Genomic DNA, 27474 nt, shown 5'->3' with positions numbered 1-27474 from the left:
CATCCTTCCTATAATAGGCCAATCAAAACTGTATGCAATCCTCCATTTAGAGTTTTATACATCACCAATCCTCCTGTATGAGCCAAGGTGGACAGCAGTTTCTCTGGCACTATCTCAGAGCTCCTCCTCAGCCTGTGCTCCAACGCTTCCCTTGAGAACTGGGAACATGGTTAACATGGAAAAACATGTGATAATGATTTCTGTTCCAGCAGAAATAGTACAACTGTCAAAACAATTGTCAATGCCAATACATTTTCATCAAACCCAGTGGCTGTGTCCATCAGAAATATCAATGAGCGTTTAGAGAATGTTAGAAATCAAAGTACTGCAGACTCTGAAAATCTGAAATGCAACTGAGAACCACACTTAGGTCATTAACTGCAAACATCAACTCTGTTTCTCTCCCTGTGGATGCTTCCTGATCTACTGAGAGCTTTTTTTTTCGTTCTCTTTGAAGTTTTGAATAGGCTCAGTACAAGGTGATCTTCAATGTGGAAACCAGGAAAAAAGCTGCAGATGCTAGAAACTGGAAATAAAATGTGGGAGGCACTCATCAGGCCAGGCAGCATCTGCAGATAGAGAGACAAAGTTAATTTTTTGTGTCGAAGACCCTTCATCAGAATAGATCTCCATGCATTCCAAAGTCAAAGATGAGTTTATTGCCATATGTACAAGTAGGTACATAAAAGATTAGTTTTATTTGCCACATGTACATCAAAACATCGAAGCATACCATCCCGTGAAATGCATCAATTGCGCCATTGCTTGTGTTGTGTAGGGGTCAGCCCATAGTGGTCTCCGTGCTTCCAGTGCCAATATAGCACGCCAGGGCTTTCTAACTCTAATCTGTGCGTCTTTTTGAAATGTAGAAGGAAACTGGAGCACCTTGAGAAAACCCATGTGGTTGCGGAGGATAGACAAAATTTTTACAGTTAGCAGTGGGAATTGAACCCCGATCTTCTGATCCCTGGCACTGTAACAGTGTTACACTACCGTGCTGCCCCATGTACCTGTTCATGTACAGGTGCAATGAGTAACTTACCTGCAGGAGCATCAGAGACATGACATTAACAAGAAAATAAAAATTTAACTTAAATTTTTAACAATTATATGATAAAGAAAACAAAAAGCGCAGGTCAAACTGGTCAAAGTGATCATAGTATTGACCTTCACCTTTGACCTATTGGCTAGAATGTGATATGATATCCCTTGGCTGTTATTTTAATTGGTCCTCTTTATAAATGAGACATCTTGAATCTTGGACTTTGAGATTCTCTCTCGGCCATGTGACCTGCCTGTTTCTTGAAGTAGATCCAACCACCTGCTAATAGTTACGACAAAGCTGGAGTCCAGTGACTAGGTTTCATGCAGACACGATACTCTGCAGCACAATAGAAGTGAGTGTAATGCTAGGATAGTGTCAGCGACCCGGGTTCAATTCCACCGTTGTTTCCGTGTTGACTCAATCCTATCAGAGTTCCTCCACTTTTCATACAGCCTATCTACTTTCAGAACACAGGCCTGCCTTCACAATCTTTGAGTTATATCGAACTCCCTTTCTTTGTAACAGGATTGGGTCGGGTCTGTGGGCTGGGTTACTCTCTTGACTTTGACATAGTAGCTTCAATACAAGTCCGGGGACTTAACTGTGCCTCGCTACCGAAGATTCTGCTGGAATGTTGAGAACCCATTCAATGTAAAAGACCTCTTGCAAGCGGAAAATTAATTGGCAATTGTTTTACCATTGTTACATGTAGTGAAAAACTTTGTTTTGCATGCCCTCCGTACCGATCGTTTCGTTACAACAGTGCATTGAATTCATAAAAGTGAAAACCATAGCAGAATGTAGAATAAAGTGTTACAGTTGGAGAGAAAGTGCAGTGTAGACAGACAATAAGTTGCCTAGGCCACATCAAGGTAGATTAAGAGATCAAGGTTCATCTTGATTGTAGAAGAAGTCTCTTCAAGAGACTCTAAGCAGTTGGATAGAAGTTGTCCTTGAACTTGGTGGTGCTTTTCAAGCTTTTGCATTCACTGTCCAGTGGTTGGGTGGGGAGGGTAATTCAGAGAATCAGGGTTGGGGGTGAGCGGGGTCTTTGATTATGTTGGCTGTTTTACTGAGGCATGGAGGGGAGGCTGATTTCCACGGTGTGCAGAGCTGTGACCACAACTCTCTGCAGTTTCTTGGAGCCTGGGTGGGATTTTGGGTCTAGCATGGTTGGCAAAGGCCTATATCTCTGCTAAATGAGATTACCTGACGACCATATTGCTGCTTGTGAGAGTTTACTGTGCACACAAGACCTGCCATTACACCATATTACAATCCTATCTGGACTTTAGAAGGACTTCATTGGTTATAAAGTACTTTACAAGCCTCTGAAATATGCTAAGGTCTCTCTTGGCTCAGCATGCTCAAAGAATTTGATCTTTGTGTCTGCCTGAGATATGATATCATGGTGGATATGTCTAAAACCGCATCTCAGCTTTGCCTTTACTGTGAGGGGTGATTGATAAGTTTGTGGCCTAAGACGGAAGGAGTCAATTTTAGAAAACCTAGCACATCTATTTTTCAACATAGTCCCCTCCTACATGTACATACTTAGTACAGTGGTCGTGGAGCATAACGATCCCTCCTTTGTAGAAGTGGCCCATAGCAGGGGTGTTTGATAGGTTCTTGGTCTAAGGTAGGAGGAGATGAGTTATTAACTTCAAACTTTCTGCATTATCACTCAAAGAGTTGAACTGCATGTGCATGTAACGAGAACGTCTTGGACCTCTAGGTGGTCACGGTGATTGATAAGTTCGTAGCCTAAAGTAGAAGGAGATAAGATACAGCTCTCGTTACGTGCACGTGCAGTTCAACTCTTTGGGTGAAAATACAGAAAGTTTGAAGTTAATAACTCATCTCCTTCTACCTTAGGTGACGAACTTATCAATCACCCCCACTATGGACCACTTTCTGGAGGGCCAAGACACCGACTTCTACAAAGAAGGGATCTATATGCTCCACAACAGCTGGACTAAGTGTGTAAATGTAGGAAAAATAAATGTGCTAGGTTTTCTAAAATTGACTCCTTCTACCTTAGGCTACGAACTTATCAATCACCCCTCATAGAATGATGCTTAAGTTAATGTTACATTTATTGCTGTACAATATACAGTAATGCATTCTGAATATTTATAGAATAAAGACCCCTAGGAGGTTTTCAGTTTTGGTAGAACAAAGGCTTCTCTTCCACGGTGTTTCCAACATGACCATTCTCATATGAAACATGAAAACTATGCAGTGCTGTTAAATTCTCTTAACAGCTCAGCTACGTTGATACTCTACTCTATGAGGTGTATTGCGTGCATTTCCAGTGGCAGATGTGGCTCTATATGGAGGATATTTGGAGTCTCCACGAGAACTCCTAAACCCTGGAATGTTCACACACATGGTTGCTTAGTAACAGGAAATGAAACAGGATGCGGGGAAGAGGACAAGAAGTTTGAGAAGTAACCAGTCCTGTTCCTGAATAAATGTTGCACATTGGTTCCCTGCGTTAGTCTACCTCAATCATTACCACTGCCTAATTGAATATCTCCTCCCTTAGCACCCAAGATATATTGAAGACAGAAGACAGTGCAGGCCTTTCAGCCGGCAATATTGTGCCAACCTTTTAACCTGCTCCAAGATCAATATAAACCTTCCCTTCCACATAGCCCTCCAATTTTCTTTCATCCATCCATGTGCCTATCATTAAAGATTCTCCTTAATGTTCCTAATGTGTCTGCCTCTGCCACCAGCTCCGACAACATGATCCATGCACCCACCATCCTATGTGTAAAAACTAACCTCTGACGTCTCCCCTATACTTTCCTCCAATCACCTTAAAACTATGACCCCTTGTATTAGTCATTTCCACCCTGGGAAAAATCTCTGGATGTGCACCCGATCTATGCCTCTTATCATCGTGTACACCTCTTATCCTTCTTCGCTCCAAAGAGAAAAGCCCTGGCTCACTCAACCTATCTTCACAAGACATTGTCTCTAATTCAGGCAGCATCCTGGTAAACCTTCTCGGTACCTGTTCTAAAGTTTCCACATCTTTCCTATAGTGAGGTGATCAGAACTGAACTCAATGCTCCAAGGAGAGTCTAACCAGAGTTTATAGAGTTGCAACATTCCATCGTGGCTCTTGAATTCAATCTCCAGATTAATGAAGGAAAAGCTGATTAACTGGCCTTCTGAACCACCATATCAACTTGCACAGTAGCTTTGAGGGATCTGTGAACATGGAACCCAAGATCCCTCTGTTCCTCCACACTACTAAGAATCCTGCCGTTTACCCTGTGTTCGACTTTCAAAATCAACCTTCCAAAGTTTATCACTTCAAAAATTTCCAGATTGAACCCATCTGTCTCTTCTCAGCCCAGCTCCGCAACCTATCAACGTCCTGTTGTACCTACGTCAACCCTCCACGCTATCCACAGAACCATCAGCCTTTGTGTGATCTGCAGACTCACTAACCCACCCTTACACTTCCTCACCCAAGTCACTTATAACAATCGCAAAGAACAGGAGTCCCAGAACAGATCCCTGTGGAACACCACTGGTCACCAACCTCCAGGCAGAATATGCTCCATCTGCTACCACCCTCTGCCTTCTGAATGCACTAAACCAAGCTTCCCTGGATCCGATGACCCCTGACTTCCTGAATGAGCCTACAACGGGGAACCTTGTCAAACACGTTACTACCTTACTAAAATCCATAGACATCACATCCACTGCTCTACTGTACCCGTGGGATGTGTCTTCCATTGGAGGGGGGGGGGGAGTTGGCAGCACAGCAGGTAGAACTGCTGTCTTACTGCGACAAAGACTTGGGTTTGATCCTAATCTCCACCGCTGCATGGAGTTTTCACCAGTTTCCTCCTACCCCTCAAAGAAGTGTGGGTTGGTGGGTTGATTGGGCACTGCAGATTACACTTCATGTGCAGGCAAGGGGCTGGATCTTGGGGGAAGGGAGGTGGTGATATGGGAATGAAGTAATTGGGATTAATGTAGGACTGGTGTAAATCAAAGTTCAAAGAAAATTTATTATCAAAATATGTCCATATCAAAGTCAAAGTAAATTTGTTATCAAAGTACATCTATGTTACCGTATACAGCCCTGAGATTCATTTTCTTGTGGGCATTCACAGAAAATACAAAGAAACAGGGTAGGATCATTGTAAAACTGCGCGCGACAAGACAGTTAAAAACCAGTGTGCACAAGACAACCAACTGTGCAAATACAAAAAAGAAAAAAAATAGTAATTAACAATAAGCAATAAATATTGAGAACATGAGATGAAGAGTCCTTGAAGGTGAGTCCATAGGTTGTGGGAACAGCTCAGTGTTGGGGTGAGTGCAGTTATCCCCTCTGATGATTGAGGTGTAATGACTGTTCCTGAACCTGGCTGTGTGAGTCCTGAGGCTCCTGTACCTTCGTCCTGATGGCAGCAGTGAGAAGAGAGCATGCCCTGGATGGTGGGGGTCCCTGATGATGGAAGCTGCTTTCCTGCAATGGTGTTCATTGTAGATGTGCACAATGGTGGGGAGGGCTTTACCCATGATGGACTGGGCCGCTGCCAAATACTACCTGGCGGTTAATTCTCTTACGGGCCTTCACAGGGAAAAAGAAGTGAAAAACTATACATAGTATGAAAAGGCAAAGACTGACAAACAGCAATGTGCAAAAGAAGACAAATTGTAAATAAAAATAATACTGAGAACACAAGTCGTAAAGAGTCCTTGAAAGTGAATTAGTAGGTTGGAGTATCAGTTCAGTGTTTAGATGAGTGCAGTTATCCATTCCAGTTCAGGAGTCTGATGGTTGTCGGGTGATAACTGTCCCTGAACCTGGTGGTGATGTTGAAGGTGAGTCAAAGGGCCTGTTTCTGTCTCATTAACTATGATTCTAAATGCCTTACGTTTTAGAGCCCCAACCAATCTCATGGGGAAGCAGATATGCACTGAAGGGAGCCATATTTTACCACACTATAAAATATCTCTGCATTTTAGAATTACTGTTGTCTTTGTGCATTGAGAAACCCTTGAGATTAAAAGCATAAAGTGAATATTCAGTGATTTACAACTGTACAGACAATTTGGTGGTTTGAGTAACAGAACAGTCTTAGAACAGCAGAAGAGGTGGATGGGGGTTTGATTGTAATATTTAAGAGAAGTTTAAGCAAGTACATGGGTAGGAGGGTTGTGGAGGGCTATGGTCCAGGTGTGGGTCATTGGGACTAGGCAGAATAATAGTTCAGCATGCACTAGATGGGCCAAAGGGCATGTGTTCTGTAGTGCCCTATGACACTATATAACACCAGCATCACTTGTGAATGGAGACAAATGTTTTATTTCAGCTGATCTTCACCTCTGAAACTCCACTAATCTGAGTGTCCTTACTGAAACATGCCAACCACTGAACCTCTGCCTTCTCCGGCACCCTTTACAATTAAACCTGCTTCTTCTCTTTCACAGCTCCAGAAGTTCTTGCCCAGAAACCCTACAGCAAAGCGGTCGACTGTTGGTCTATCGGAGTCATCGCTTACATTCTGTGAGTATGCCTTCTGCTCCAGTGATTCGGTGGAAATGGGTTCAGGGTGCAGCTAATCCACTTAATTACAAACATTCGAATGGCCAGGGGGAATAGGTCAATCAGTGCTCCGAACCTGCTGCGCTTGTCAATAAGATTTTTGGCTAAACTCCAACTCTACCAGCACTAAGCCTTTTCACTTGTTTTTATAAATGTGTCTACTTCCCCATCAAAAAGAGCCATAGAGCATAGAGCAGTACAGCACAGCACAGGCCCTTCGGCTCACAATGTTGTGCTGACCTTTTAACCTACCCTAAGATCAATTTAACCCTTCCCTCGTGCAGAGCCGTCCATTTTCTTTCATACATGTGTTGGATTATCCGGTAAGAAGGCAATGCTTTGATCGCAGCGGCTTCTATGGGGTCAACTAAAGGTGTTATTGCTCTTTTTAAGTGTATTCTTTAAGTTCACGAGACCCTACTGGACATTAAGAACGTCAAATATGCCAGGTCTACCGCATTAGTGAGCTGCTCGTTGGCGGAGAAACTGAAGGAGCTGGACTTGGTGCAGATTGTGCTGCTACCAGCGTCAAATAGGTGTCCGAGGTGTCGGTGTGTGAAGGTGTGCAGTCTAACAGTGAGAGATCATCTTAGTCTCTTTTTTTTTTGTCATCTCAAGACTCTGTTGGACATAGTTAATGTGGAATCCTGCAAGTTCGATTCACTGATTTATTGGCAGACAGCAGGGGCGGACCCCGGGGTAGCTGCATGGCTCCGGTCATAGCATGGACTAGGCCTCAGGCTGCCCTGTCACCTGTTTACAGTTGCCCAGGAGGGAGGCATTGGAGTCGGTGCGCTGCACTGCAGGCGGTGTGGTGCGGTGTCCAAGCTGGGGTCTGTGCTGCTCCCTGGTGTTCGCTCGGCAGGAGGCAGACTGTATTGTGGCCGCCTGCAGATTTCTGCAGCACTCATGGACTATATATTTTTTGTGTCTGTATTTTACTGATAGCTTGCATGTGCTTGCTGTCTGTTATGTGTTGTGTGTGGCTGTTGGTACTGTGTCCTGCACCTTGGCCCTGGAGTACTGTTGTCTCGCTTGGCTGATTTCACAGATGTATGGTTGAATGACAATTAAACTTGAACTTGATCTTGGAGTAGGTTAAAAGGGCAGCACAGCATTGTGGGCTGAAGAGCCTGTACTGTACCGTTCTATGTTCTAATTTGTGCCCTCTAGTATTCCACATTTCTACCTGGGAAAAAGGATTCTAATTTATGCCAACATAACAACACACAGAACATAAATCATACATAATTTATACATAAATTAAACCAGACTGGAGAAAAATACTGTGCAAAACAAGGTGTTCGTGCGCATGTTATGAATAGACTATATAAAATACCGGTTTGAAGGAGACTGGCATAGATTTTGATCCAATTAGCCCAGTGGTTACCAAACTTCTTTAGGTTACCGTCCCCTTGGCTCCCAAACTTACATCCCAGCACCCTGCTCTCTCTTTCCAACCACTGCATAAAAACTATAAAGATCGTGATTTATGATGCACAGTGAAAGAAAATAGGAACTGCAAATTCAAAGCAGAGACTCTTTTGAAAAAAAATTGAAATCCATTTAAAGCTTCAGGTAAAATTATTTCTTTATTTTAACTACAGTAGAAACTATTTTCATCAACAATTTTAGATCATGCATTTGTCATCTAACTATTCTCTACTTCATTGCTTTTTCACCTTTCAATAAGATGAATGAGCTTGACGCAGTGATGTCAGCTTCTCAACATCAGGCTGAATGTCGCTCAGGACTCTCAGATCCCCACGTTCAGTAATTTGCAGTCTGTTTCATTGCTTTGAAAGAAGTTGGGCGACTGCTCTGAAACTCTGCTCCGCTAAGTAAGATCAACGCACACAAAATGCTCTCAGCAGGCCAGGCAGCATCTATGGAAATGAGTATGCTGTTGGAAAGGCAATGAAGAATGTCTTGACCTTTTTCCACAGTGCAAGATAGAGTTTGGAGATTTCTTTCTGCAACCAAAAGTCTTGATATGCCAAATACAGAAATCTCACATTGCTTTTCAACAACTTTTGAGCAAGGTCTCTGAGAACAGCGGCTTAGCAAGAGACCAAGTGATTGTAATCAATTATGAGGCATTGAGGATCAAATGCTTATAATACTGTAGGTAATTTGTTCCTTAAATTAAGCCTGTAACCCCTCAACTGGCCCCCTTGATACCCAGCGCCCCTCACCACCCCATTTATCTTTATCATCCCCTTGCAAACTCTCACTGCCCCCAGGGAGGAGCAATGTTGCACACTTTGGGAACCACTGATTGAGCCCATGGTAGGTCTGAAAGTCACACATACCTTGAACTTGCATTACCAATGACATTCCTTTTCATGCATTATGATCTGTTCCCTGTGAAACACTGTGCTAATTCAACCTTCCTACCCTTCTAGTCCGTTGTGCATGTGAGAGTTCAGTAGAATGGACTCTCACCTCCGACTTAGAAGGTTGTGGTTTCAAATCACATCCCCGAGCACTAAACACTGACAAAATAATTGGTCAATCTTCCACTGTAGAAGAAGTAGAAAGTTTGCTGTGGGAACGGGATGTCAGGATTTGGCTAGCACAGTAGCGTAGAAGTTAGAATGATGTTATAAATGCGCCAGTAGCCCATGTTCAATTTCCACTGCTGTCTGTAAGGATGACCACCATTCTCCTGATGACCACGTGGGTTTCCTCCAGGTACTCTGGTTTCCTCCCACATTACAAAGACAAAGGTGTTAGTAGGTTAATTGGCCACATGGGTCTAATTGAGTGGTCTGGGCTTGTTGGGCTGGAAGGGCCTGGAACCGTGTTGTATCTCTAAATAAAAAAAAATTTTGATCTACAGTGTTGTTCGGAAGAAGAGTTGGGAAATTATCCCTTTGTATCTTGACCAGCATTCACCCCTCAAGCAGATTATCTGCCATTATCACATTGGTTTGTGCGAATGTGTTTCTTATGTTACAATGGTGGTTTTACTTCAAAAGAACTCTCACAGTTGTAAAGGTCTATGGGACATTTTATAAAATCAGCTTTTATTTATTGCGTTGCCTTTGAACTCCTGAATAGCAGCTGTCTTTCACAAATACCTTGAGAATATCTGTCATGAGGCATCTAAGTGTATCTTGTCTATATTCAAATTCAGATTTACGTATCATATGTTCAGCCAAATGCAGCGAAATACAGTGATTGTGTCGTTTGTGTGGACAACCAACACGCCCAAGGATATGCTGGGGGAGGGGGGGGCAGCCCACAAATGTCACCACACATTCTGGAGACAAAAGCATGCCCACCACGATGGGAGGAGGGGAAGAGAGTGGGGAGAAGAGACTTGTATGCATCCAGGACACAGAGCGGCAGGGAAAAAAATCGCTGTTGACACTAACCACCCAGCAAACTGACTTTTCCAAAATCTCTCTTCTAGAAAGCAGTATAGGGTTATTAAAACAAAAAAAAACTTAATGCCATCTTAAAAGATTTCTCTCCTTGGCAGTTAATCTGATCAACCATTCCGGTTAGGCCCCACCCACCCCCCTCTATCTACTACCCACTTCACTGCACTGTAAATACTTTAAACCACGTTTTATAATGCTGTTTACATTGTAAATTCATGCTAGTAATAGTGCATTTAAGCACATTTTATTTTGTATCCATACCTTAACCTCTAAATATTTATTCTATATATTTGTCTTTATTCTTTATAATTGTTGAATGTTTTTGTCACATGTCACACCCTGGCCAGCACACTACAGCAAAATCCTGATACATGTGTATATCTATCTATCTATCTATTTATGTATATGGCAAATAATCACATATTACAGCAGCAGTGTGCAGAAGGGCATCTCTGAATAATATCTCTGCACAATATGTTGAATCTTGAGGTACCTAATAAAGTGGGCACTGAGTATACATTGATCCTTGAGAAAATGTCCACAGTGAATCATGCCTTTAGTTACACTTTATTGTCGCCAAACAATTGATACTAGAGCGTACAATCATCACAGTGATATTTGATTCTGCGCTTCGCACTCCCTGGAGTACAAATCGATAGTAACAATTAAAAATTTAAATTATAAATCATAAATAGAAAATAGAAAAGTGGAAAGTAAGGTAGTGCAAAAAAACCGAGAGGCAGATCCGGATATTTGGAGGGTACGGCCCAGATCCAGGTCAGGATCTGCTCAGCAGTCTTATCACAGTTGGAAAGAAGCTGTTCTGAAATCTGGCCGTACGAGTCTTCAAGCTCCTGAGCATTCTCCTGGAGGGAAGAGGGACGAAAAGTGTGGTGGCTGGGTGGTTCATGTCCTTGACTATCCTGGCAGCACTGCTCCGACAGCATGCGGTGTAAAGTGAGTCCACGGATGGAAGATTGGTTTGTGTGATGTTCTGTGCCATGTTCACGATCTTCTGCAGCTTCTTTCGGTCTTGGACAGGACAGGAATTATTCTGACTGCTTTATTGAGGGAGCAATAGAGTGAAAGGACGGAAGGCTGGTTTTTGCTGACGGACTGTGCTCTGCTGTTTCTCGCAGTTCCTGGCAGAACGTTGTCATACCAATCCGTGATGCCTCCAGGCAGGATCCTTATTATGAAGTATCTCTAAAATTTGGCGAGGGTCATTGAGACGCTGATGGGGTATTTTTGGCTCTCTTCCACAACTAACTCTCTACCTATGTTTGTGTCATCAGCAAAGTTAGAACAGCGAGAAGAGTTTAAAAGGAGACAGTTATTTCTTCAGCAGTTTGATGGGGGAACGACTGCGCAAGCGCATGGACATCAGCCAGGTTGAACAGTGAGAAGAGTTTAAAAGGAGACGGCTTTATAAAGTGGGCGCTAGAGGAATGGGCGACGGAGTAGAGGGAGGCAGAGTAGGAAGGCTTTGGCTCAACGGGGCTTCAGCAATAATGGATCGAGGCGAGGTAGGTTGCCTGTGTAGAATACAGATAGGAAGTATGTGTGTGAGGCCGGTGTTCTGTGCTCGGTGGCAGATGTGGGAAGTTCGAGAGACTCCCAGCCTCCCGGACGGCCACATCTGTGCCAGGTGCGTCGAACTGCAGCTCCTTAGGGACCAGGTTAGGGAACTGGAGATGCAGCTCGATGACCTTCGTCTGGTCAGGGGGAGTGAGGAGATGATAGATAGGAGCTATAGGCAGGTAGTCAGACCAGGGCCTGGGGAGACAGATAAGTGGGTAGCAGTCAGGAGAGGGAAGGGCAGGAGTCAGAGGATTCTGATTCTGATTCTGAGATACTAGAGAGTACCCCTGTGGCTGTCCCCATTAACAATGAGTACTCCTGCTTGAGTACTGTTGGGGGAACGGCCTACCTGGGGGAAGCAATAGTGGTCACGCCTCTGGCACAGAGTCTGGCCCTGTGACTCAGAGGGGGTAGGGAAAGGAAGAGGAAGGCGGTAGTGATAGGGGACTCTATAGTTAGGGGTCAGACAGGACGCAGGAAAGAAACATGGATGGTAATTTGCCTCCCAGGTGCCAGGGTCTGGGATATTTCTGATCGCGTCCACGATATCCTGCAGTGGGAGAGAGAACAGCCAGAGGTCATGGTATATATTGGTACCAACAACATAGGTAGGAAAAGGGAGAAGGTTCTGAAAACAGACTACGGGGAGTAAGGCAGGAAGTTGAGAAGCAGGACCACAAGGGTAGTAATCTCGGGATTACTGCCTGTGCCATGTGACAATGAGTATAGGAATAGAGTGAGGTGGAGGATAAGTGCGTGGCTGAGGGATTGGAACAGGGGCAGGGATTCAGATTTCTTGATCATTGGGACCTCTTTTGGGGCAGGTGTGACCTGTACAAAAAGGATGGGTTACACTTGAATCCCAGGGGGTCCAACATCCTGGCGGGGAGGTTTGCAAAGGCTACTGGGGAGAGTTTAAACTAGAATTGCTGTGCAGTGGGAACCGAACTGAAGAGACAGAGGAAGAGGTGGTTGGCTCACAAATAGAGAAAGCTTGGAGACAGTGCGAGAGGGAGGATAGGCAGGTGATAGAGAAGGGATGCGCTCAGACCGATGGTTTGAGATGTGTCTATTTTAATGCAAGGAGTATTATGAACAAAGCAGATGAGCTGAGAGCATGGATCAGTACTTGGAGATATGACCTTGTGGCCATTACAGAGACTTGGATGGCTCGGGCAGGAATGGTTACTTAGTGTGCCAGGATGTTTCAGAAAGGACAGGGAGGGAGGCAAAAGAGGTGGGGTGCGGCACTGTTGATCAGAGATAGTGTCACGGCTGCAGAAAAGGAGGAAGTCATGGAGGGATTGTCTATGGAGTCTCTGTGGGTGGAAGTTAGGAACAGGAAGGGGTCAATAACTCTACTGGGTGTTTTTTATAGACCACCCAATAATAACATGGATATCGATGATAGGGAGCAGATAGGGAGACAGGTGTAATAATAACAGGGTTGTCGCGGTGGGAGATTTTAATTTCTCAAATATCAATTGGCATCTCCCTAGAACGAGGGGTTTAGATGGGGTGAAGTTTGTTCAGGAAGGTTTCTTGACACAATATCTAGATAAGCCTACAAGAGGAGAGGCTGTACTTGATCTGGTATTGGGAAGTGAACCTGGTCAGGTGTCAGGTCTCTCAGTGGGAGAGCATTTTGGAGATAGTGATCACAATTCTATCTCCTTTAACATAGCATTGGAGAGAGATAGGAACAGACAAGTTAGGAAAGAAATGTGGCAAATGTTCAGGAGATACCTGCGTGGAGTTCTGCATAGGTACGTTCCAATGAGACAGGGAAAGGATGGTAGGGTACAGGAAATGTGGTGTACAAAGGCTGTTGTAAATCGAATCAAGAAGAAAAGAAGAGCTTACGAAAGATTCAAAAAGCTAGGTAATGATAGAGATCTACAAGATTATAAGGCTAGCAGGCAGGAGTGTAAGAATGAAATTAGGAGAGCCAGAAGGGGCCATGAGAAGGCCTTGATGGATAGGATTAAGGAAAACCCCAAGGCATTCTACAAGTATGTGAAGAGCAAGAGGATAAGATGTGAGAGAATAGGACCAATCAAGTGTGACAGTGGAAAAGTGTATATGGAACCGGAGGAGATAGCAGAGGTACTTAATGAATACTTTGCTTCGGTATTCACTATGGAAAAGGATCTTGGCGATTGTAGGGATGACTTACAGTGGACTGAAAAGCTTGAACATGTAGATATAATGAAAGAGGATGTGCTGGAGCTTTTGGAAAGCATCATGTTGGATAAGTCTCCGGGACCGGACAAAATGTACCCCAGGCTACTGTGGGAGGCGAGGGAGGAGATTGCTGTTCCTCTGGCAATCATCTTTGCATCATCAATGGGGACGGGAGAGGTTCCAGAGGATTGGAGGGTTGCGGATGTTCCCTTATTCAAGAAAGTGTGTAGAGAAAGCCCAGGAAATTATAGACCAGTGAGTCTTACTTCAGTGGTTGATAAGTTGATGGAGAAGATCCTGAGAGGCAGGATTCATGAATATTTGGAGAGATATAATATGATTAGGAATAGTCATCATGGCTTTGTCAAAGGCAGGTCATGCCGTACGAGCCTGATTGAATTTCTTGAGGATGTGATTAAACACATTGATGAAGGTAGAGTAGTAGATGCAGTGTATATGGATTTTAGCAAGGCATTTGACAAGGTACCCCATGCAAGGCTTATTGAAAAAGTAAGGAGGCATGGGATCCAATGGGACATTGCTTTGTGGATCCAGAACTCTCTCGCCAGTGGTTGTAGACAGGTCATGTTCTGCATGGAGGTCGGTGACCAGTGGTGTGCCTCAGGGATCTGTTCTGGGACCCCTACTCTTCGTGATTTTTATAAATGACCTGGATGAGGAAGTGGAGAGATAGGTTAGTAAATTTGCTAATGACACAAAGGTTGGGGGTGTTTGGATTCTGTGGAGGGCTGTCAGAGGTTACAGCGGGACATTGATACAAAACTGGGCTGAGAATTGGCAGATGGAGTTCAACCCAGATAAGTGTGAGGTGGTTCATTTTGGTAGATCAAATATGATGGCAGATTATAGTGTTAATGGTAAGACTCTTGGCAGCGTGGATGATCAGAGGGATCTTGGGGTCCGAGTCCATTGGACACTCAAAGCTGCTGCACAGGTTGATTTTGTTGTTAAGAGAGCATACGGTGCATTGGCCTTCATCAATCATGGGATTGAGTTTAGGAGCCGAGAGGTAATGTTGCATCTATATAGGACCCTGGTCTGACCCCACTTGGAGTATTGTGCTCAGTTCTGGTCGCTTCAGTACAGGAAGGATGTGGAAACCATTGAAAGGGTGCAGAGGAGATTTACAAGGATGTTGGCTGGATTGGGGAGCATGCCTTATGAGAATAGGTTGAGTGAACTTGGCCTTTTCTCCTTGGAGCGACGGAGGATGAGAGGTGACCTGATAGAGGTGAGCAAGATAATGAGAGGCATTGATCATGTGGATAGTCAGAGGCTTTTTCCCAGGGCTGAAATGGCTAGCATGAGAGGGCACAGTTTTAAGGTGCTTGGAAGCAGGTACAGAGGAGATATCAGGGGTAATTTTTTTACTCAGAGAGTGGTGAGTGTGTGGAATGGGCTGCCAGTGACAGTGGTGGAGGCGGATACGATAGGGTCTTTTAAGAGACTCCTGGACAGGTACATGGAGCTTAGAAAAATAGAGGACTATGGGTAACTCTAGGTTATTTCTAAGGTAAGGATATGTTTGGCACAGCTTTGTGGGCCAAAGGGCCTGTATTGTGCTGTAGGTTTTCCATGTTTCTATGTTTCTATGTCTCAAAGCCAGTAGCGCACTTTGGTATCTAGAACCAAAATCAGAATCTGAACCAAAACCAAAATTAGAATCAGAATCAGAATCAGGTTTATTATCACTGGAATACTGTATGTTCTGAAATGTGCTATTTTGTGGTAACCGTACTGTTAGACCATAAGACACAGGAGCAGAATTGGGCTATTCGGCCTATCAATTCTCCTCCCCTATTTCATCATGGCTGATGCATTTCCCTCTCGCCCTATTCTCCTGCCTTCTCCCCGTATGTTTTCACTGTCTGACTAATCAAGAGACTATCAATCTCTGTTTTAATTCCACCCAGTGATCTGGCTTCCACAGCTGCCGGTGGCAATGAATTCCACAGATTAAAGAACTTTCTCATCACCTCTGTTCTAAATGGACGTCCCTCTATTTTGAGGCTGTGCTCTCTGGTCCTAGACACCCCAACAAAGGAAACATCTTCTTCACATCCACTCTATCTAGGCCTTTCAACATTCAATAGATTTCAATGAGATTCCCTCTCTTCCTTCTAAGTTCCACCGAGGACTGTCTCAGAGCCTTCATTTGCTGCACAGATGATTCCTTTCATTCCCGAAATAATTCTCGTGAACCTCCTCTGAAACCTCTCCAACATCAGCGCATCCTTTCTTAAATGTGACTCAAAACTGCTCACAAAGTGAGGTCTCACCTGTGCCTTATGCAACTTCAGCATTATATCCTTGCTTTTATATTCTAGTCCTCTTAAAATGAATGCTAACCTTGCATTTGCCTTCCCCATCACCAATTCAACCTGCAAGTTAACCTTTATGGAATCCTGCATGAGGACTCCCAATTAGAAAACAGACTATGCTTTTATTCCTTCTATCAATGTGCATGACCATACATTTCCCAACACTGTATTCCATCTGCCACCTCTCTGCCCATTTTTCTAACCTGAAAAGTCTTTCTGCAGCCTCTCTGCTTCCTCAGCACTGCCTATCCTCCACCTGTCTTTGTATCATTCACAAACTTAGCCACAAAGCCCTCAATTTCATCATCCAAGTCGTTAACATACAACGTAAAAAGATGCAGTCCCAACCCAGACCCCTGTGGAACACCTGCCGCCAATCTGAAAAGATTTCTTTATTCCTACTCTCTGCCTCCTGCCAATCAGCCAATACTCTAGCCATGCTAGTACCTTTCCTGTAATACCATGTAATAGCTTGTTTAACAGCCTCGTGCGGCACCTTGTCAAAGGCCTTCTGAAAATCCAAGCACACAACACCCACCGATTCTCTTTTGTCTATCCTGCTTGTTATTTCTTCAAAGAATTCCAACAGATTAATCTGGCAAGATTTTCTCTTAAGGAAACCATGCTTACTTTGGCATATGTTGACACATGCCTCCCAGTACCCCAAAACCACAACCTTAACAATCGAATCCAACATCTTCCCATCCACTGAGGTCAGGCTAACTGATCTATAATTTCCTTTCTTCTGCCTCCCTCCCTTTCTGAAGAGTGATATTTGCAATTTTCCAGTCCTCCAGAACCATGCCAGAATCTATTGATTGCTAAAGGATCATTACTAATGCCTCCACAATCTCTTCAGCCACCTCTTTTAAAAGGGGTGTTGTCCATCAGGCCCAGATGACTTATCTACCTTTAAACCTTTCAATTTCCCAAGCAGCATCTCCCTAGTAACAGCAACTGCACTCACTTCTGACCCTTGATAATCTCGAACTTCTGGCAAGCTACTGGTGTCTTCCACAGTGAAGACTGATGCAAAATACTTATTCAGCTTGTCCAGCATTTTCTTGTCCCCCGTTACTATCTCTCCAGTGTCATTTTCCAGTGGTTCAATATCTATTCTCATCTCTCTTTTACATTTTATGTATCTGAAAGAAAACTTTTGTCATCATTTTTGATATTATTGGATAGCTTACCTTCATATTTCATCTTTTCCCCCCTTATGGTTTTTTTAGTTGCTTTTTGTTGGTTTTGAACTTGAATCCTTGAACTTCACACCAATTTTTGCTATATTATATGCCCTCTCTTTGGGTTTTATGTTGGTTTTGACTTCCCATGTCAGAGATGTTTGCATCATCCTGCTTTCTTCTACTGCTCCCAGTTACTCCAGCCACTGCTACTTTGCAGTCATCCCTACTAGTGTGCCCTTGCAATCAACTTTAGTCAGCTCTTCCCTCATGCCTCTGTAATTCCCTTTACTGTAATACTGATACATCTGACTTTAGCTTCTCCCTTTTAAACTGCAGAGTAAATTATATCATTTTATTATCATTGTTTCCTAAAGATTCCTTTACCTTAAGCTACCTAATCATGGCCAGTTCATTACACATATCCAATCCAGAATTGCTGATCCCCTAGTGGGCTCAACCACAAGCTGCTCCAAACAATCATCTTGAAAGCATTCCACAAATTCTCTTATTGCAATACATAATGCAGATTGACTACTCCTTATATGATAATCCAAAACCCAAAAAGCTCTGAAATCCAAAGTTTTTTTTTGTGTGCTGACATGATGTCACAAATGGAAGATTTTACAAAGTGCTGGGAACGTTCCCAATCGATATGCAGTCTTCTGCACACGACAGACAGTTCAGAGAAATGACCTCACATATGTAATGAACAAAAGTTAATGAAAAATAGAAAAATGAAGATATCGATTGTGTATTGATAGAGTGGATTCATTAGCGTCAGAGTGAACACATGCCACTTAACAGTATGCTGATCATGAAACAAGCAAAGATCTATCATGACAATCTGGAAAATGAAGGTAATTGTGAATATTCTACAGACTGGTTACAAAATTTTAAGGAAAGGATTGGCATTAAATTTTTAAAGATTTATGGTGATGTAGCATCTGCTGTTCATGAAACAGCAGAGAAATTTATTCATGGATTTGCCAAGATCGTTGCTGATGAAAATCTAACTCGGACTTTTCTCTTTAGAGTGAAGGAGGATGAGCGGTAACTTGATAGAGATGTACAAGGTGGTAAGAGGTATAGATAGAGTGAACAGCCAGTGCGGAAATGCCTGAAGAGAGGGAGCATAAGTGTAAGGTGTTTGGAGGAAAGTATGCGGGGGATGTCAGAGGTAGGTTACAGAGTGGTAGGTGCATGGTAGGTGCATGGAATGTCCACTCACATTCCTGATGAAGGGTCTCGGCTCGAAACATTGACTGTTTATTCTTTTCCATAGACGCTGCCTGACTGGCTGACTTCCTGCAGCATTTTGTGTGTGATGCATGGAATGTGCTGCCAGGGGCAGTAGTGAAGTCAAAATACCATAGAGGTGTTCCAGAGGTTCTGGGATAGGCACATGAATGTGCAGGAATGGAATGATATGGACTTTGCGTAAGCAGAAAAGATTAGTTTAATTGGACATTTGATTGCTAATTCTATTCGTTCGACAACATGCCTTCAGCCGGCTCCAGTGCTGTACTGTCTGATGTGACCATAAGACAGAAGAGCACAATTAGGTTTTCTCGGCCCATCAAGTCTGCTCTGCCATTCCATGTGGCAGTTTTATTATCCCTTTCAACCCCATTCTTCTGCCTTCTCCCTGCAATCTTGGATGCAGTTACAAATCAAGAACCTATCCAACCCCCAGTTTAAATATACCCAAAGATTTGGCCTCCACAGCCATCCGTGGCAATGAATTCCACAGATTCACTGCGCTCTGGCTAAAGAAATTCCTCCTCATCTCTGTTCTAAAGGGATGTCATTGTATTCTGAGGCTGTGCCCTCCGATCCGAGACTCCCTCACCACGTTCACTCTATCTGAAGAACATGTTCCCTGCAATCTGCATTCTCCCAGTGGAATGCTTAAGGATTTCAAATGTCTTTGAGAATTGAATAATTCATCAAAACAAACAAATAAATGAACGTAATTGGTGTTCCCAAGTGAGGTTACAACGTGCATTTAATTAAATTTACTGACTGTATTTTCTACAGCAGTTAAACCAATATCTGATATATATCAATCGATCTGACTGTATTAGTTCTACCATGGGCAGTTCAATAAAGCTTCACCTTGTTGAATTAAGCAACACACATAAAAGTTGCTGGTGAATGCAGCAGGCCAGGCAGCATCTCTAGGAAGAGGTGCAGTTGACATTTCAGGCCGAGACCCTTCAGGCATCTGTAGAATTCCTGTTGGTTGCCTTGTTGAATTAACATTGGCTGCTGATACTTTATAAACCAGAGGCACGTCTCTCGCAATCCAATTTAACAACTTAACCTCAGGGCTATAATAAAAATGTAGAATAAATCTGATACCTGTGTTTTAACAATTTTAGGAGTAAGTTTGTTAGCATTGAGTACTTACTCACTAATGAAGTTCTCTGCGGCCCGTTGGTTGCTAGTCCCTATGTGCTGGGTTTATACAGTCTGTTTCTAATACGTTAATCCTTACAGTCCAACTCTCAACTTCTAGTTTAGTTATCAGCATTTAACTAATTACAGATTAGTTCAAAGAGCATTTGTTATCAAAAGCATGTACATATGCCATATACAACCTTGAGTTCACCTTGCAGGCAGCCACAAAACAAAGAAGCACAGCAGAATCCCACACAGACCATCAAATGTCCAACGTGCAAGAACTGCAGAGTCCACCGACACAGAGCCTGTTTAGAGCTGAGGCGCGAGGCAACGGTTGCAGCCCCCAGCTGCAGAGTCAGTTCGCTGCTGAAGCGAGCGAGCTGAACATTGGCTCATCCTTCGCCCTCGGCCTCAATACCTTAATCTTTTCAATCTAAATGCAACAGGTATTTGGACAGGCACAGCCCTCTGCAGCCTCTTGCGATTCAGTGCATTGGAACCTTTATACCACTCTGTGACGTAGCCGGTCAGAATGCTCCCCACTGGACAGCTATTGAAATCTGTAAGAGTATCGATTAAGAGTTGCGGGCTCCATTTCAGCATTTCGACAGGGTGCAGAAGAGGATTACCAGGATGCTGCCTGAATTAGAGGGCATGTGCTATAACGAGAGGTTGGACAAACTTGGGGTGTTTTTTCTGGAGTGGTGAAGACCAAGGGGAGATCTGACAGAGTTTTATAAGATAATGAGAGACATAGAGTAGACAGACAATATCTTTTTTGAAAGGTTGAAAGGTCTAATACCAGAATGCATGTAGTTACAGTGAGAGGGGGTAGTTCAGAGGAGATGTAAGCGGCAAGTTTTTCACACAGAGATTGGTGGCTGCTCGGTGTGGTGGTAGAGTCAGATACTTTTAGATAGGCACATGAATGTGAGGAAGATGGAGGGATATGACCATTGAGTAGGCAGAAGAGATTAGTTGATTTTATTGGCGCAGTCCAACATTTTGGGCCAAAGGGCTTCTTCTTGTGCTGTACTGTTCTATGTTCTATGAACCTTTTTTTGTTGTATTTAAGAGAAACAAGGATGGGAGGGGTATGGGGGGGGGGGTGGGTGGGAGCTATGGTCCAGGTGTAAGTCAATGGGTCTAGGCAGAATAATGTTCGGCATGGACTAGATGGGCCAAAGGGCCTGTTTTTGTGCTGCAGTGTTCTATGACTCAATGACTATGAGATTTTGGTGACATACTGAATCTCCTCAAACCCCCAACGAATTAGAGCCACTAGTGTTGCTTCTTTGTGATCGTATTAACGTGTTGGGACTCTGTGTTACACCAGTGCTCCATTAATTTATGAAATCAAGGCAAGGAAGGAGGTCATTTAACCCATCTATTCTATGCCAGCAACCATTACAGCATCTCCCTCCCCAAGATCTCACAAACTATTTTCCCTCTGTATCCATCGAATATCCTTTTGAGGCCCCTGATTAATTCTGCTTCCATGGCCCATGGAGGCATTGCGTTCCAGATCAAAACCTCTCTCTCTAGAAAGCTTTGGTGACATACTGAATCTCATCAAACTCCTAATGAAGTGGAGCTGCTGAACTGCTTTTCTTTGTGATTGCATTTAATGTGTTGTCCAAGGATAGATCCTCTGAGAGATGGATACAGATTGGTTTTAGGTGTTTGGGCTGTGCTTCATTGGCTATAGCTAGTTGGGTTTTCATTTGATCTGCTTATCCCCATGCACAACAGCCTGACATTTAAGACACACACAGTATTCTTTTTCTTATTTAGGAGTTTGCTATTAATTCCTCTTTGCTGCTTAACAGGCGTGAGATTCCTTAGTTTCCTATCCCACTCTTTCCCGGTATCTCGTGGAATGTATATATTTCCTTTTTTTCACCTTAATGCCTTCAATGAATTAACTTCTGTAACTGCATTTACTTTCCTGTACCAAGAAGCATTGAGGGAAAGATTGTTGCCATGACACCATGTTACTAAGCTCTCTATCTCCTTCCTGTACTCTGTCATGTTAGTGTTTGAGATGTGGCCCACTATGGTTGTGTCATCTGCGAACTTGCAGATGCAGTTAGAGCAGAATCTCGCAATGCAGTCGTGAGCGTACAGGGAGTTGAACAGCAGGCCGAAGGCATAGCGCTGAGAGTGTTCGTGCTGTGGGTGTGTGACTTTTTCCCTCTGAGCATAATCCATCAGTAAGGGAACCTTCTATTGGTCAGTGACATGAAATGCATCACCAAACCTTGGGAAAAAGAGGTTAACACTGGAACGTCTCCGGCAAGCTCCACAACGAAGTTTACACTAAAAAATGTTTATTTTAGACAACCACATGAATTATTTGCCAAAGAGAGCCAGTCTAAAATGCAACAGAGGTGATGAAAGTAATTTTGCAATGTATGCTTTCATCTGTCAAACAGATTTAGCCATATCAATAATATCTTACGAACTATTATTGTGGCTCCATGAGTCAGTCCCCTGGGAACTGATGAGTTTGTAATGAGAGCTTTGCCTAAAGCAGGAAAACAAATAATTGGAAGCAAGGAAAGAACATAGAATCTATTTCCTGCAGACTGGGTTTCCACTGTTAGGTATGCACATGTTATGTATTATGTAAAAATGAGGCATTAGCAACATTCTTTGTAGGAGAAAATACATCATTGTAAATGTCGTTTTTGACATAATTTGTAAAAGCAAAAATCTTCCCGACTTCTTTAAAGGGGCAACAAATTGAACCATAGAGCATTTGGGTCATGATCATGTCCAGGTTTGAGTCTTAAGTAGGGTCGGAGTCCAATTGCCTTAAGAGGGGGGATGGTTTGCCCGTTGGACGTATGGCATACAATAAATAGGACTCCAAGATAAAACATGTCAGTGCCTGTAAGAGGGAATTTGATAGACACTTGAGAGATGAAAAATAATCTGCAGGGCTGTGGGGAAATAGCCGAGAAGGGGACTGATGAGGAGCTGGAATAAACGCAATGGGATGAATGGCCTCTTACTTTACCGTAACATTTCTACAATTCAAGATCGCTTGGAGTCCCTGGTGTACAATAGCTGTGCTGTCATCAGTCTGAGTGGACAAGCATTTTGAAGAGTTCTTACAAGAACAAATCAGGAAGGTAAAAGTATAAACAGATGTAGAAGGTTGTTGAGGACTACAACGGGACATTAATAAGATGCAGAGCTGGGCTGCAAAGTGGCATATGGAGTTCAACCCAGAAAAGTGTGAAATGATTCACTTGAAAGGATAAATTTGAAGGCAGAATACGAGGTTAGTGACAGGATTTTTAGCAGAATGGAGTAACAGAGTGTTCTTGGGGACCATGTCCAGAGACCCTTCAGAATTGCCATGGAAGTTGACATGGTGGTGCTGTACGATAATGTTGCATCTCTCGATAGACCACACTTGGAGTATTGTGTTCAGATTTATTAAACCATAAGATAGAGAGGCAGAATGAGGCCATTTGGCCCATCTAATCTTCTCCACCATTCCATCCCTCTCAACCCCATTCTCCTGTCTTTTCCCCGTAACCTCTGATGGCCTGATGAATTATGAACCTACTAACCTCTGCTTTAAATATACTCAATAACGTGGCATCCACAGCCATAAATGGCAATTAATTTCACAGACTCACCATCCTCAGGCTAAAGAAATTTCTTTTCATCTCTATTCTAAATGGAAGCCCCTCTATTCTGAGGCTGTGTCCCCTGGTCCTAGACTCCTCCATTATCGGAAACATCCTCTCCACATCCACTCTATCTAGGCCTTTCAATATTCGATAGGTTCAGTGAGATCCCCCGTCATTCTTCTAAACTCCAGCAAGTACAGGCCCAGAGCCATAAAGTGTTCCTCATACGTTAATTCCTTCATTCTCTGAATCATTGCTGTTAACCTCCTCTGCACCCTCTCCAATGCCAGCAGATATTTTCTTAGATAAAGGCCCAAAACTCAAAGTGCAGTCTGACTAAAACCTTATAAAGTCTCAGCATCACTGCTTGCTCTTACATTCTAGTCCTCTCAAAATGAATGCTAACACCGCATTTGACTTCCTTACCACTGACTCAACCTGCATGCTAACTTTTGAGGAATCCTGCACAAGGACTTCCAAGTCTCTTTGCCCCTCTGATTTTTGAATTTCCTCCCCTTTTAGAAAATAGACTATGCCTTTATTCCTTCTACCAAAGTGCATGACCATACACTTCCCAACACTGTATTCTATCTGCCACTCCTTTGCCCATTCTCCCAATCTGTCCAAATCCTTCTGCTTCCTCAACACTACCTTTCCCTCTCCCTATCTTTGTAAACTTGGCCACAAAGGCATTAATTCCATCATCCAAATCATTGACATCTAGCGTAAAAAGAATCTCAACACCAAACCCTGCAGAACACCACTAGTGACCGGCAGTCAACCAGAATGGGCCCCGTTTATTTTGACTCTTTGCCTCTTCCCAGTTAGCCAATCTTCTATCCATGCATGTATCTTTCTTGTAGTACTATAGTCTCTTACAGTAATGATTGAGCGTGCTAAGACTTTTCTCTCTGGTGTGACTTGATAGAGATGATAAGAGGTATAATATTCAAGATGATAAGAGGTATAAATGGCGTGAACAGTCAGAGACATTTTCCATGGCTGGAAATGGCTAATACAAGGTGTCACATTTTAAGATGATTGGAGGAAAGTGTAAGTGGGATGCCAGAGGAAGGTCTTTTGCATAGAGAGTGGTGGGTGTGTGGAACATATTGCCAAGTCTGTTGGTATAGGCAGATACATTAGGGACTTTAAGATCCTTTTAGATAGGCACAAGATGATAGAAGCATGGAGGTCTATGTGGGAGAGAATGAATAGATTTATCTTAGAGTAGGTTAAAAGGTCCGCACAACATCATGGGCCAAAGTCTTATAGTCCTCTGCACATTCTAAGAATCTCCTAAGCACTTCTATTGTATTGCGTCCACTCAAACTTCAAAGTAAATTTATTACCGAGGTACAGCACATATATGTCACCATATACAATCCTGAGGTTTGTTTTTTTGCGGGCAATCACAGTAAATACAAAGAAAAAGAGCATGCAAAATAATAATAATAAATAAATAAATAAGCAATATATATCAAGAACATGAGATGAGGAGTCACTTTAGAGTCTGTTGGATGTGGGCATATTTCAGTTATGGGACAAGTGAAGTTGAGTGAAGTTATCCTCTCTGGTTCAAGAGCCGGAAAGCTGTGGGGTAATGACTGTTCCTAAATCTAGTTCTGTGGGTCCTGCGACCGCTTTGCTTCCTTTGTGATGGCAACAGCAACAAGAAAACATGGCCTGTATGGTGGGGGTCTCTGATGATGGATGCTGCTTTCCTGTGACAGTAATCCATGTAGGTGTGCTCAGTGATGGGGAGGACTTTATCAGTGATGGACTGAGCTGTATCCACTACTTTTCATAGACTTTTCTGTTCAAGGGCATTGGTGTTTCCAAACTAAGCCATGAGGCAACCAGTCAAGATACTTTCCATCGCTCATGTACAGAAGTTTGTCAGAGTTTTAGATGACATGTCAAATCTACATAAACTTCTAAGAAAGTAAAGGCACTGCCCTGCTTTCTTCTTAATGGCACCTACGTGCTGGGCCCAGGACAGATCCTCTGAAATGATAACACCGAGGTTCTGAACCTCTCCACCTCTGATCCCCTGATGATCTCTGGCTCATGAACCTCCAGTTTCCTCTTCCTGTAGTCAATAATCAGCTCCTTTGACATTGAGTGAGAGGTTGTTGTTGTGACACCACCCAGTCATACTTCCAGGTCTCCTTCCCTTATGCTGATTCGTCCAACAGCAATGGTGTTGTCAACAAACTTAAGAATGGCTTTGGAACTGTGCTTATCCTCACAGTCATTTGTGTAAAGTGAGTAGAGCGGGGGGCTAAGCACACGGCTTTGTGGTGATTGTGGAGGAGAAGCTGTCGCCAATCCAAACTGACTAGTGTCTGCATGTGGGGAAACCAAGGATGCAATTGAACAAGGAGATATTGAGGCCAAGATGATGGAGCTTATTGATTAGTCTTGTGGGGATGATAGTGTTGAATGCAGAGCTGTAGAGCATCCTGATGTATGCATCTTCACTGGGCAGATGTTCTAGGTTTGACTGAAGAGCCAGTGAAATAACATCTGTGTAGACCTGTTGTGACGGTAAGTAAATTGGAGTGCAGTCATAGTGACTCCTCAGGCAGGGGTTGTTATGTTTCATCACCAACCTCTCAAAGGCCTGCATCACAGTGTCAGTGCTATCGGAGAGCACAATGTCCAAATGCCTGTATTTACATGGAGAGGATATTTCCAACGGTATCCAGGACAAGAAGGTGCAAAGGCATCTCTTTAGAACAGAGATGAGGAAGAATTTCTTTAGCCAGAGGGTGGTGAACCTGTGTTATTCATTGCCAGAGAAGGCTGTTGAGGCTAAGTCATTGGGTATATTTAAAGCTGAGGTTATTGGGTTAATGATTAATATGGGTGTCAAAGGTTATGGGGGAAGGCGGGAGAATGTGTGAGGTATTGCACTTCGGAAGGACAAACCAAGGTAGAACATACAGGGTAAATGGTAAGGCACTGAGGAGTGCAGTAGAACAGAGGGATCTGGGAATACAGATACAAAATTCCCTAAAAGTGGTGTCACAGGTAGATAGGGTCTTAAACAGAGCTTTTAAAAGGTACATTGGCCTTTACTAATCAAAGTATTGAGCATAAGAGCTGGAATGTTATGATGAGGCTGTATAAGGCATTGGTGAGGCTGAATCTGCAGTATTGTGTTCAGTTTTGGTCACCAAATTACAGGAAGGATATTAATAAGGTTGAAAGAGTGCAGAGATGGTTTACAAGGATGTTGCCGGGACTTGAAAAACTCAGTTACAGAGAAAGGTTGAATAGGTGAGGACTTTATTCCCTGGAGCGTAGAAGAATGAGGGGAGATTTGATAGAGGTATATAAAATTATGATGGGTATAGATAGAGTGACTGCAAGCAGGCTTTTTCCACTGAGGCAAGGGGAGAAAAAAAACCAGAGGACTTGGGTTAAGGGTGAAGGGGGAAAAGTTTAAAGGGAACATTGGGGGGGGCTTCTTCACACAGAGAGTGGTGGGAGTGTGGAATGAGCTGCCAGACGAGGTGGTAAATGCGGGTTCTTTTTTTAACATTTAAGAATAAATTGGACAGATACATGGATGGGGGGTGTATGGAGGGATATAGTCCGTGTGCAGGTCAGTGGGACTAGGCAGAAAATGGTTCGGCACAGCCAAGAAGGGCCAAAAGGCCTGTTTCTGTGCTGTAGTTTTTCTATGGTTTCTAATGGGGTTCAGAGGGAAAGTTAATCAGCCAAGGTCGGCCAATAGTCTAATTCTGCTCCTATTTCTTATGGTCTTATGGTAATTTTCTGCACATTCTATAAGTCTCTTAAATAGAAAAAAAGTATAAAGTATAATACCTTTGTTGTATCTTGTTTCCACCATCAGTCCTGGCAGTGTATTCCAGGCACCCACACTCTCTATATAACAAAATAGCCCCACAGATCTCCTTTGAATTTACCCCTTCTCACCTTAAATGCATGTCCTCTGGTATTACACATTTCAACCCTGGGATAAAGATATCGGCTGTCTACTTACTGTGAGACCAATGTGTACCTACCCAAGATTGTCCTCACTTCAACGGATCTCTTTCGATTGTAGTGGTAAAAGCAGCACATCTGAAGGTGGTGAGGTGGAA

The 27474-nt window shown here is 43.3% G+C and overlaps 1 protein-coding gene across 3 annotated transcripts in view; it reads left to right on the top strand.

Moving 5' to 3' along the window:
- Nucleotides 1-27474, top strand: part of camk1da (calcium/calmodulin-dependent protein kinase 1Da) — a 317135-nt gene that overhangs the window by 234521 nt on the left and 55140 nt on the right. For all 3 annotated transcript variants that reach the window (XM_072241028.1, XM_072241026.1, XM_072241027.1), the window contains one exon: nucleotides 6512-6587. In XM_072241028.1, coding sequence (XP_072097129.1) covers nucleotides 6512-6587 — 76 coding nt within the window. The remainder of the gene's footprint in view (nucleotides 1-6511; nucleotides 6588-27474) is intronic.

This window comes from Mobula birostris, chromosome 23 (assembly GCF_030028105.1).
Source record: "Mobula birostris isolate sMobBir1 chromosome 23, sMobBir1.hap1, whole genome shotgun sequence".
NCBI classification, from domain to species: domain Eukaryota; kingdom Metazoa; phylum Chordata; class Chondrichthyes; order Myliobatiformes; family Myliobatidae; genus Mobula; species Mobula birostris.
The sequence above is the reverse complement of the archived record's forward strand: the minus strand, read 5'-3'. Positions and strand labels throughout refer to the sequence as shown.